Source organism: Panthera pardus, unplaced genomic scaffold (genome assembly GCF_024362965.1).
Source record: "Panthera pardus isolate Hobbes unplaced genomic scaffold, ASM2436296v1 HiC_scaffold_6, whole genome shotgun sequence".
NCBI classification, from domain to species: domain Eukaryota; kingdom Metazoa; phylum Chordata; class Mammalia; order Carnivora; family Felidae; genus Panthera; species Panthera pardus.
The window spans coordinates 106,747,492-106,760,761 of record NW_026526991.1 but is presented as its reverse complement, the minus strand read 5'-3'; the positions used below and the strand labels follow the sequence as shown (position 1 = coordinate 106,760,761).

At 41.0% G+C, this 13,270-nt stretch overlaps 1 protein-coding gene across 4 annotated transcripts in view; it reads right to left on the bottom strand.

Moving 5' to 3' along the window:
* LOC109276270 (chromatin remodeling regulator CECR2) overlaps positions 1-13,270 on the bottom strand; it is a 176,086-nt gene that overhangs the window by 1,608 nt on the left and 161,208 nt on the right. For 3 of the 4 annotated variants that reach the window (XM_019465043.2, XM_019465046.2, XM_019465045.2), the window contains 2 exons: positions 2,521-3,940; positions 236-347 (listed from right to left, as the gene is read on the bottom strand). In XM_019465043.2, the coding sequence (XP_019320588.2) occupies positions 236-347; positions 2,521-3,940 (1,532 nt within the window). The remainder of the gene's footprint in view (positions 1-235; positions 348-2,520; positions 3,941-13,270) is intronic. The other variant, XM_019465044.2, reaches the window with a different exon arrangement.

Here is a 13,270-nt window from a genome sequence, read left to right as displayed (position 1 = left end):
CATACAGAGACAGCACAGGAGCTACTTCCGAGGTCATCTTCTCCTGGCTTTTTCCACCACTGAATCTACTTGGAGCACAGGGCCCGAGGGGCCCTTTTTACTTGGCTGCCAGTAGGACATGAAGCACTTCCCAGAACACCTTAAAAGATTTTTTCAGAATCACAACAAACTCACAATAAACTATTCCCTGCCACCTCGAAGAATAACAAAAATTCTAATTGCTGGTAATTTTTACCTGATCAAGAGGAAGTGTTGGGGGTTTATGTGGTGGCAGCTCTTCCTGTGACGTTGCTGGTGCTGGGGTCTTTGGGAACGAGGACTGTGACTGGACCGGATGCATTTGCATTCTGTAGCCACAAGAAAGCATAGTTAAGAATTAATGAAGACATATTAATTAAAAATGAAAAGAGACACTTTAATCACAAAAATCTGGCAGATACGGCCTTAATTATCTAGGTAATCAAACTTGAAATCAATACTGGGACAAAGTGCCATCGTGTGCCTCCAGATGAGATGCAATAAGAAGTATATGACACCGGGGCACCTGGGTGGCTCAGTCCGTTAAGCATCCCACCCTTGATCTCAGCTCAGATCTTGACCTCAGGGTTGAGTTCAAGCATGATGTTGGGCTCCATGCTGGGCGTGGAGCCAACTTAAAAAAGAAAGAAAGTACATGACACCACCTATGTAGTGTTCTTGACAAATGTTTAACTGGACTCCAAATATGAGGAAACAATGAGAAGAATCCAGAGATTGGGACAGTTTACATGAGAACTAGCCTGGAGTCTTTGAAAAACAAAAAAACCCAAAACAATGATAGCATAAATGTCTCAAACTAAGAGATTAAACAGACATAGCAACCAAACATATACATTAACCTTAAATGGATCCTGGATGGGAAAAAAAAAATAAAACAAAGAAATGTAGCTTCAATGTTTCATTTTTTGAGAATGACAGAGCGTGAGCAGGGGAGGGACAGAGAGAGAGAGAGAGAGAGAGAGAGAGAGAGAGAGAGAGAGAGAATATGAATCTGAAGCAGGCAGCAGGCTCCGAGCATCAGCACAGTGCCCGTTGTGGGGTTCGAACTCATGAACCTTGAGATCATGACCTGAGCTGAAGTAAGACACTTAACTAACTGAACAACTCAGGTGCCCCAAGAAATGTAGTTTTAAAAGATATTTTGAGGGGTGCCTAGGTGGCTCAGTCAGTTGAGCATCCAACTGCAGCTCAGGTCATGATCTCACGGTCTGTGGGTTTGAGCCCTGCACTGGGCTCTGACAGCTCAGAGCCTGGAGCCTGTTTCAGATTCTGTGTCTCCTCCTCTCTCTGCCCCTCCCCTGCTCATGCTCTGTCTCTCTCTCAATAATAAATAAACATTAAAATTTTTTTTTAAAAGATATTTTGAGGACAACTGGAGAAATTAAGTGAGAACTCTGTATTAAATACTATTAGTGTTATTTTCCTTAGGTGTGAAAATAGTTTGAGATTGTGCTCCAGGAAAATGTCATTATTCTTAGCAGATGCATGCTGACATATTTAGGAAGAAAGGGTCAGGATGTCTGCAATTTACTTCCCAATGGTTTAAAAGAAAAGACAAAGAAAAGAAACAATGTACTTAGTGAGGCATAAAACAAATATGGCACAACGTTAAATGGGGGAGAGGTTTTGGAGGTAAGGTCTTCTTAGGTTGGCACTGAAGAAAGGCACATTAGTTTTTAAGTTGGATGGTATTGGTTTTAAGATTAAGCTTCATAACTTCATTTTTTTTTTTAAGTTTAAGTATTTGAGAGAGAGCGAGAAAATAAGTGGGGTAGGGGCAGAGAGAGAGAGAAAATCCCAAGCAGGCTCCACCCTTCCACCCTCAGTGAGGAGCCTGACTCTGGGCTCAATTGCATGAACTGTGAAATCATGACTGACTGAAATCGAGTTGGATATTTAACCAACTGGGCCACCCAGGTGCCCCTAGGCTTTATAACTTTAATATAAACAACTTCATTTAACCACCTTTTATATATTATTAATTTGAAAATTTCATGGATCACAGGTCACCTCATCACTATTTGCAAGAACTCTAATGGGGATAGTATTTGACTTGTTTTAAGAAGAAATGACAGATAAGGGATAAAACCTGAGCATTACATGTGATCCCATAACCTCAGGATTTGAGAAAGACCCATTTTACCCTAGTCAGAGTATCTGAACCTGGCAGCATATTGACGCCTGTCTATAGCTCTCAACCGGAGCTATCAAGTTTCTAGGGTCAAAATCTGTCATTTAAATGTGATTTCACTTTCATGAGGGAAAAAAAGTGCCAAAGATAAAATCAGACTCTAAGGCTGATACACTTCCATTAAGTCTCCAATTATCAATGAGTCACATGTTTTTCTTGGACCTAGACTGCTAACATTTATCGTTATTCCTAAGATCATTTTGCTCTTTAAAACTATTTCTTTTTTCAGAAAAACAAAAAACCCCCAAAAAACAAAAAAACAACCCAAAAACCACCTAATGTAACCTTACCCTGATGATCTGTACATTTCTTGGAAAGGTCCCCTTATTCCACTTCCAGTGCCAATCTGTTCCATCATTACAGCTTGAAAGTGACCCAGGCCATCTTCCTGGCAGCGATAGATGGGGCCCTCCTGAGAGAGGCCGTTGGGCTGGGCAGCCACTGGATGGTGAGGTGGGTGAGCAGCCACAGGGGAGGAGTAAGCTCTGGGCTGGAAATGACTGGCTGGCCGCTGAGGTGTATAAGGAGGCCCTGTCTGTAGCATCACACCATGGGGTTGGAAAGTAGATGAACCAAATCCCATCCCTGAACTCAGAGGTGGAGGAGTTCCATAAAGATATTCGTTGGCTGACAATGAGCTCTGTCGCTTGGTAGCTGCATTATGGTTGTCCAGGTCTAAAAATTCTTTGGGGCTCTCTGGTCTCTCCATAGATTCATCCAGCTTTTCTTCCTCTGGAACAGGATTCTGCCCATCAGCTGAGACTACTTTAGCAGCCACTGCATCCATTTGGGTTGGGGAAGTTAAGGCAGCATTCAGTGTCTCACAGCCTTGCAGATTAGCCAAGGTGCTCTTATCTGAGAAGAGGGGCCTTGGTGGAGGAGGTGGATTAGGTGGGAGCCCACTTGGGCTTCCCGGGGGATGAAGATGTCTCTGCCAGTCAGAAAAGCCCTGTGGACACGGATAATAAGGAGTTCGCTGATAGTGATGGTAGGAAGGCTGAGGTGGTGACTGGTAGGAATACCTCATTCCTTGGTGGGGGCGATACCGGGGAAAGACTCCAGAATGAGGGTTGCTAGATTGAAAGCCCCTAGGGGGAAAATGCTGAGGATGGGATACTGAGGGTTTACTTCCCATCACAGGGCCCAAACCTTGCAGGCCTGGACTGATGTGGTAATGGGTAGCTGAATTTGGGTATTCCAGGCCGGGCATGTACAAGGGAGAAAACTGGCTTACAGTGCCTCCCATCAAACTGGGGTCTGTGTTGGGAGGTGTAGCTGGGTTCTGTCCTGCACATGGCATGGTTTCCTGTAGTGTTTTACCTCTGGGGCAGAGTGGCTTTTCTGAACCACTAACACTAAGGCCCTTCCCCTCTGATCCACAAGGGGATGCTTCAACAACTACTCCATTTTCAGGTAGAGCCCCTCTATCTGCCAGAGTGGAGAGGTCTCGCATACATCCTTGAGTGGCTGGGCTGGTATAGCCGCTCTCTGAGGGCCAGGTATTCTTGCTCTTTGTTGCTTTACAGTTGTCTCCAGAATCTGAGGAGTCGCTTTTGAGCTCTGGGCCCTCTGTTTCCCTTTCTTGTGGTGAGCTCTGCCTGGTACAGTCGGTCTGCAAGGGAGGTGTAGGGTGAGGTAGTTGTTTGAGGTACACGCCCTCTGAACCACCAATGTTTGGTGGTTTCTCCTCAAGCCCAGGCAAGGGATCTGCTGTAAGTGAAACACAGAACAAAATAGTAGTTCAGTAGCTGAAATGATGACACTGATGGAGTTAGTAGTAAAAAGAACATGAAACCTGTCAGATAAGGAGAGATAGGGTTGGGGTAGATGTGTGGCCAATGAAGCTTCAGCTAGAAATTGAGTCCCTGGAAAGGATGATGATATTGAGGTCCTTGCAAACTCCCTCTTATAGACCAAGAGGTAAGACCTAGCACCTCTACAGCTACTCATAAAGTCTGCCAAAGAATGGAGATGTCCTTGTTTCCCTCTTCCTGTGTGGTCACAGATCACTAAGTGAGGGGGAGATAATTCATGGCTCATGGACTCCACAGAGATGCATGTCACATATGGAGATACAATAAGATACAACGAGAAGGACGAGGACATGATGGGTATGTATCAAGAGGGCTGGATCCCTGACTTGTGCCCCTTCAGAACACAAGTTCCACAGCAGCAGGGACTTTCTTTTGTTCCCTACCACTCTTAGTACTTGCACAAAACAGGGACTCAATTGATATTTGCTGAATGAATGAAAATATCTTGTCTGGATGTCTTGAGAACAAGATGTCCTACAGGATAAAACTCGAAAGGCATCTTTAACATATTACAGAAATTTAATAAACCCAAATAAATTAATTTACTAGACTCAAATGCTTAATTATAAATTCAGAACTCTTTACCTTGCTATTGTATCAAACCAAAAATATGGTCTTACTATTATAATCCTTTGAACAGGACAGAGTTGTTGCTCAGGTGGATCAGAATACAATTCTGGTAACAAATTTTAAAGACAAGATTAAGGATTCTTAACTTTTAAAGACCGACTAAAATCTCGGTCAACTAATGAACTAATAATGCTGTCTTCAAAAATCCAAGGCACGAGCTATACAATGAAAATTAAATCTACACTTATCATTATTTTATCAACATAAAACATGGCAACTAACAAATAGGCTTATCTAGTTTCACCAGAGGGACTCTACTTCTAAAGCTTCTTCCAGACTCCATGTGAAATCAGTATTAGACAGTTCTGTTAGAGCTGGTTTTCACAAAGCGGGGCCTATCTCAAAAGAAACACTTTTATTTACTTTTTATTTTTGTTAATTCTTAAAATGTTTATTTATTTTTGAGACAGAAAAAGCACAAGCAGGGAGGGGTAGAAAGAGAGGGAGACACAGAATCTGAAGCAGGCTCCAGGCTCCAAGCTGTCAGCACAGAGCTTGATGAGGGACTTAAGCTTACGAACTATGAGATCATGACCTGAGCTAAAGTCAGATGCTCAAACGGACTGAACCACTGAGATGTTCCTCAAAAGAAACACTTTTAAATAAAAGTCTGACTTGGGGAAGATGGCAGAGTAGGAGGATTAGTATCAATAACCCAAAAAATGACTTAAAGACTGACAGAAAAGACTCTCCACAGCTAAATGTAGAGCAGGGGCCACATCAAAGAGGGTAGGAAGAACAAAGGTATTGGCAGGAATCAAATGGACTCTCGGGACTGTCCACAGGAGGGAAGGATACAGCAGATAGAAAGAGAGGAGAGAAGCAGTTCCTGAAGGCAGGCACCCCAGGCACAAGGAAATTACATGGGGAAGATGAATTCCTGTAACATTTGGCTTTGAAAACCAAAGAGGCCCAACAATCTGGGGCGGGGGGCGGGGGAGGATGACTTAAGACCTGAAACTAAAAATCAGTGGGCTTGGCTCTGGGAGAGATAGGAGGGCAGAGTCCCTGCCCTTAAAAGAGACAACACAACAAACATAAACAGCCCCATTGGGATAAAGCTTAGAAGCAGCAGTTTGAAGACCTGGTATATATAGACCTGGTGTATATATATGGAAAGGAGATTTATTTACTAATCTTGAGTGCATGCTAGAGGGTAGGGATTTTTGGGACACCTCTCCAAGAACAAAAGAGTTGAAAGGCAACATTGTCCCCGCCCCAGGCTAGATAGATGGGCACCTGTAGGAATCAGAGCAGTGCTAATACTTGTTACCTGGGTTGCTAACAAAGAGCCCAGCCCCAGCATTCTCCTGCAGAAACACTCCATCCAAGCCCAGGTGAACTTTTCCTGGGCAGCTGCAGTTCCCTCCTGCATCGGACTGGCTTAGAGCTTCCTGGAACTGTATGGGCCCTACCCCCATTGCCCTATTGACCTGGCCCCTCCAATATGCCCTTGGCCAGAGCCCATCCAAAGTGATGGCACAAGCCTGGCAAGGTGCAGGCAGCCCCAACAAGGCCAAACACTACTGCAAAGAGACTCCTCCTGCCCCAGAGAACGGGGAAGATAACTACACATACCAGTCTGACTATGGCCCTAGCAGTGGGCTGGGGGCAGACAGTTGTTTTGACTGAAGGCCAAGTCCACCACTGAAAGCTTCTCGGAGGACAATAGAGGGAAAGTGCCCAGCAGTTTCGTGCTACTGCATCTCTGGCAAATGCCTGGATTGATTCAGCTCAAGCCCAAGGCAGCCCCAGACTGGGCCACTAACAACACAGGGATCAAACCTTACCCAAGACAGACAAAGAGAGCCATTGCACACAACTGGAATGAAGGCAAATGTGGCTCAGCTACAATACCAGGGTGCACACAACACACATAGGAGACACCCCTGAAGTGCTAGGTCGTGGTGAACAGGGGACACTGCACTGAAGGGCACTACAGGACCTCTTCTTCACAAGGCCACTATTTTCAAGAGCAGGAGACATAGCTGACTTTCCTAACACAGAGAAACAGAGTTAGACAAAACAAGGACACAGAGGACTATGTCCCAAAGAAAAGAACCAAGACATAATCACAGCAAGAGAGCTAAATGAAACAGGTAAGTAATATGCTCAATAGAGAATTTAAAGTAATGGTCATAAAGATACTCACTGAAGTTAGAAAGGAGTGGAACTCTTCAGTGAAACTCTCAACAAACAGAAAACAAAACAAATCAGAGATGAAGAACTCAATAACTGAAATTAAAAATACACTAGAGGGAATAAACAGACTAGATGAAGCAGAAGAAAGAATCAGTGACTGGGAGGACCAAGTAATGGAAAGCAATCAAGCTTCACAGGCAAAAAAAAAAAAAAAAAAAAAGATTTAGGGAACTCAGTGACAACAAGTGTATGGATCTCAGAAGAGAGAGAAAAGGAGGCAGAAAATTTATTTGAAGAAATAATGGCTGAAAACTTCCTGAATCTGGGGAAGGAAGCAGAAATTTAGATCTAGGAAGCATAGCAAATCCTCAACAAAATCAACCCAAGGAGGTTCACACGAAGACACACACAGGAATTAAAATGACAAAAATGTAGTAATGAAGAGCAAGTTAAAAAAAAATTTTTTTTTAAAATTTTTAACGTTTATTTATTATTGAGAGACAGAGAATGAGTATGGGAGGGGCAGGGAGATGGGCAGACACAGAATCTGAAGCAGGCTCCAGGCTCTGAGCTGTCAGCACAGAGCCTGAAGCAGGGCTCGAACTCACAAATCGTGAGATCATGACCTGAACTGAAGTTGGATGCTTAAGCGACTGAGCCATCCAGGTGCCCCCTCCCCAAAATTTTTAGCATTTATTCATTTTTGAGAGACAGAGACAGTGTGAGTGGGGGAGGGGCAGAAAGAAAAGGAGACACAGAATCTGAATCCGGCTCTAGGCTCTGAACTGTCAGCACAGAGCCCCATGTGGGGCTTGAACTCATGGACCGTGAGATCATGACCTGAGCTCAGTCAGATGCTTAACTGACTGAGCCACCCAGGTGCCCCAAGAACAAATTTTAAAAGTAGCAAGAGAAAAGAAAACTGTTACATACAAGGGAAACCCTGTTTCAGCTCATTTTTTAGCAGAAATTTTGCAGGCCAGAGGGAGTGGTATAATGTATTCAAAGTTCTGAAAGGAAAAAAAAAAAAAAAAAAACAGCAGCCAAGAATACTCTATTCAGCAAGGCTCTCATTCAGAATAGGAGAGTTTCCCAGATAAAAATAAATAAATAAATAAATAAATAAATAAATAAATAAATAAATAAAGGGATTCATGACCACTACACCAGCCCTATGAGAAATGTTAAAAGGGACTGAGTGGAAAGGAAAGACCATAAGCAGGAATAAAAAAAGAAGGAAGCACAAAAGCAGTAAAATTAAGTATATCTATAAAAATCAGTCAAGTGATTTACAAATAAAAGGATAGAAAGTATGATACGATATACCTAAAACCTGGGAGTGGGATGGTGGGAGTTAAGAATAGGTTCAAACGTAAGTGACCATCAACTTACATATTATATGCAGAAGATGGCGAATGTATATGAATACACATACAAATATATATATACATATACATACATACATAATGGTAATCACAGATCAAAAACTGGCAACTAATATGCAAAAAATAAAGAGAAAGGAATCCAACTATTATCACTACAGAAAGCCACTAAACCATGACAGAAGAGAGCAAGAGAAGGAACAGAGGAACAGGGATCTACAAAAACATTCATAAAACAAGTAACAAAATAGCAATATGTACATACCTACATATTACCTTGAATGTAAATAGGCTAAACAGTCCAATCAAAAGACAGGGTGATGGAATGGATTAAAAAAACAAAAACAAAAACAAAAACAAAACCCATCGATATGCAGCCTACAAGAGACTCATTTCAGACTGAAAAACACCCACAGATTGAAAGTGAAGGGATGGAGAAGCCTTTATCATGCAAATGAATGCCAGAAGAAAGCCCAGGTAGCAATACTTGTATCAGACAAAACAGACTTTAAACAAAGACTATTAATAACAAGAGACAAAGGACACTACATAATCAGTAAGGGACAGATTCAACAAGAAATAGCAACTGTAAATATTTATGCACTTAACATGGCAGCACCCAAATACACAAAGCAACTAATAACAAACATAAGGAAGTAATCACTAGGAATAACAGGAGACTTTATTATTTTTAACATAAACTTTTTAAAGTTTATTTATTTTGAGAGAGAAGGCATGAGGAGGGGAGGGGCAGAAAAAGGGGAGAGAATCTGAAGCAGGTTCCATGCTGTCAGCGCAGAGCCCCATATGGGTCTCGAACTCATGAACCGTGAAATCATGACCCGAGCTGAAATCAAGAGTCGGACGCTTAACCAACTGAGCCACCCAGGCACCCCTATTCTATTTATTTTTAAAAGTTTATTTATTTAGGGGTACCTGGGTGGCTCAGTCAGTTGGGCAGCTGACTTTGGCTCAGGTCATGATCTCATGGCTCTTGAGTTTGAGCCCTGCGTCAGGCTCTGTGCTGACAGCTTGGAGCCTGGATTGGAGCCTGCTTCAGATTCTGTGTCTCCCTGTCTCCCTGTCCCTCCCCCGCTCACACTCTGTCTTTCAAAAATACACATTAAAAAAAATTTATTTTGAGAGAGAGAGGGAGGGAGGGAAGTTAGGAGGGAGGGAAAGAGACAGAGCATGCACATGTGAGAGCAGGGGAAGGGCAGAGCAGGAGAAAGAGGATCCAAAGCAGGCTCTGCACTGTCAGCACAGAGCTGGATGTGGGACTTGGAACTCACGAACTGTGAGATCACGACCTGAGCTGAAACAGAGTCAGACTCTTAACTAAGTCACCCAAGTGCCCCAATAGTAGGAGACTTTAACATCACACTTACATGAACGGAAAGATCGAAACAGAAAATCAGCAAGGAAACAGTTGCTTTCTGAATGACATACTTGACCATATGGATCTACCAGATATATTCTAAAGAATTCCATCCTAAAACGGCAGAATACACATTCTTTTCAAGTGCACATGGAACATTCTCCAGAACAGATCACATGACAGGCCACAAAACAAGTCTCAACAAATTTGAAAAGACTGAAGTTGTCCCATGCAACTTTTCTGACCATAATGGCATGAAAGTAGAAATCAACCACAAGAAATCTGGAAAGAACACATGAAAGTTAAATAATATATTACTAAAGAATGAATGGGTTAATCAAGAAATCAAAGAGGCAATCAAGAAACACATGGAGACTAACGAAAATACTACAGTCCAAAATCTTTTGGATACAGCAAAAACTATTCCAAAGAGGGATGTTTAGGGGCACACCTGGGTGGCTTAGTCGGTTAAGCATACAACTTTGGCTCAGGTCATGATCTCACAGTTTCTGAGATTGAGCCCAACACCAGGCCTCCACTCTCAGCACAGAGCCCGCTTCAGATCCTTGGTCTCCCTCTCTGGTCCTCTCCTGCTCATTTGCACATTTTCTCAAAAGTAAATAAACATTAAAAAAAAAAAAGAGGGATGTTTATAGCAATGTAGGTCTACCTCAAAAAGAAAAATCTCAAATAAACAACTAGCCTCATACCTAAAGGAGCTAGAAAAAGAATAAAGCCCAAACCAGTAGAAGGAAGAAAATAATAAAGATTAAAGGAGAAACAAACAAAATAGAAACTAAAAAAACAATATAGTAGATGAAACCAGGAGCTGGTTCTTTGAAAAGATCAATGAAATTGACAAATCTTTAGCCAGACTCAAAGAGAGAGAGAGAGAGAGAGAGAGAGAGAGAGAGAGAGAGAGAGAGAGAGATAACAACCAACACCACAGAAATACAAAGGATTATAAGAGATTATGAAAAATTATATGCCAACAAATTGAACAACCAAGAAGAAATGGATAAATTACTAGAAACATAACCTAACAAAACTGAATCAGAAAGAAATGGAAAATTTGAACAGGCCATTTCCAGCAAAGAAATAGAGTCAATAATCAAAAAACTTCCAACAAACAAAAGTCCAGGACCAGACAGCTTTACAGGTGAATTCTACCAAACATTTAAAGATGAGCTAATACCTATTATTCTCAAACTATTCTGGAAGATAGAAGACGAAGGATAGCTGCCAAATTCATTCTATAAGACCAACATTACCCTGATACCAAAACCAGATAAAGATACTACCAAAAACAAAAACAAAAACAAAAACAAAACAAACAAAAACAAGAGACTTATAGGCCAGTATCTGTGATGAACGAAGACACAAAAATGTTCAACAAACCAAACACAACAATACACTAAAAAAAATCATTCACCATGATCAAGTGGGATTTATTCCTAGGATGCAAGGGCAAATTAATCAACATGATACATCACTTCAACAAGAGAAAGGATTAAAAATATATGATCATTTCAATAGATGCAGAAAAAACATTCGACAAAGTACAAAACCCATTCATGATAAAAAACCTTCAACAAAGTAGGTTTAGAGGGAACATACCTCAATATAATAAAGGCCACATATTAAAAACTCATAGCTAACATCACACTCAATGATGAAAAATTGAGAGCTTTTTCCTAAGATAAGGAAGAAGAAAAGAATGTCCACTCTCAACAGTACCTTTATTCAACAGAGTACTGGAAGTTCTAGCCACAGCAATCAGACAACAAAAAGAAATAAAAGGCATCCAAACTGGTATGGAAAATGGAAAACTGGGGCGCCTGGGTGGCTCAGTTGGTTGAGCGGCCGACTTCGGCTTGGGTCATGATCTCACGGTCCGTGAGTTCGAGCCCCGCGTCGGGCCCTGTGCTGACAGCTCAGAGCCTGGAGCCTGTTTCAGATTCTGTGTCTCCCTCTCTCTGACCCTCCCCTGTTTATGCTCTGTCTCTCCCTGTCTCAAAAATAAATAAAATGTTAAAAAAAAAAATTAAAAAAAAAAAAAGGAAAACTTTTACTACTTCTAGATGACATGATACTACATATAGAAAACACTAAAGACTCCACCAAAACCTACTACAACCATAAATGACTTCAATAAAGTCACAAGATATAAAAATCAATATACAGAAATCTGTTCAATTTCTATACACTAATAGTAGAAAGAGAAAATAAGAAAAAAACTCCCATTTACAATTTCACCAAAAGTAATAAAATACCTAGGAAGAAACTTTAACCAAGGAGGTGAAAGGCCTAAACTCTGAAAACTATAAAACACTGATGAAAGAAACTGAAGATGACACAAATGGAAAGACATTCCATGCCAATGGATTAGAAGAACAGATATTGTTAAAATGTCCATGCCACCCAAAGCAATCTACACATTTAATGCAATCCCTATCAAAACACTAACAGCATTTTTCACAGAACTAGAAAAAATAATTCTAACATTTGTATGGAACCACAAAAGAACCCAAATAGCCAAAGCGATCTTGAAAAAGAAAAACAAAGCTGGAGGTGTCCCAATCCCAGGTATCAAGCTATACTACAAAGTTATAATAATCAAAACAGAATGGTACTGGCACAAAAAAAGTCATGTAGATCGAGAACAAAACAGAGAGCCCAGAAATAAACCCACAATTATATGGCCAATTAATCTTTGACAAAGGAGGCAAGAATACACAATGGGAAAAAGTCTTGTCAACAAATGGTGTTGGGAAAACTGGACAACCACATGCAAAAGGATGAAAGTGGACCAATTTTCTCACACCTTACACAAAAAACCAACTCAAAATGGATTAAAGACCTAAATGTGAGACCAAAATCAAAACCCTGGAAGAGAGCACAAACAGTAATTTCTCTGACATTGGCCATAGCAACATTTTAAAAATAAGTCTCCTGAGGCAAGGGAAATGAAAGCAAAAATTAAGTATTGGGACTACATCAAAATAAAAAGCTTCTGCAGAGCAAAGGAAACAGTCAATAAAACTAAAAGACAACCTACGGAATGGGAGAAGATATTTGCAAATGACATGTCTGATAAAGAGTGAGTAGCCAAATATATTAAGAACTTAGCATCCAAAAAAATAAATAATCCGATTAAAAAATGGGCAGATGAAATGAACAGACAGTTCTCCAAAGAAGACATTCAGATCACTAACAGACACATGAACAGATGCTTAACATCACTTATTACCATGGAAATATAAATCAAAACAGAATGAGATATTACCTCATGTCTGTCAGAATGGCTAAAATAAGAAAAACAAGAAACAACAAATGTTGGTGAAGATGTGGAGAAAAAAGAACCCTCTTGCACTGTTGGTGGGAAAGCAAACTGGTACAGCCACTGTGGAAAACAGTATGAGGTTCCTCAAAAAATTAAAAATAGAATTACCACATGATCCATTAATTCCACTACTGGGTATTTACCCAAAGAATATGAAACACTAATTTGAAAAGGTGTATGCACACCTGTGTTTATTGCAGCATTATTTATAATAGCCAAGATATGGAAGCAACCCAAGTGACCATCAAGAGATGAATGGATAGGGGTGCCTGGGTGGCTCAGTTGGTTAAGCGACCGACTTCGATTCAGGTCATGATCTCACAGCTTGTGAGTTTGAGCCCCACGTCAGGC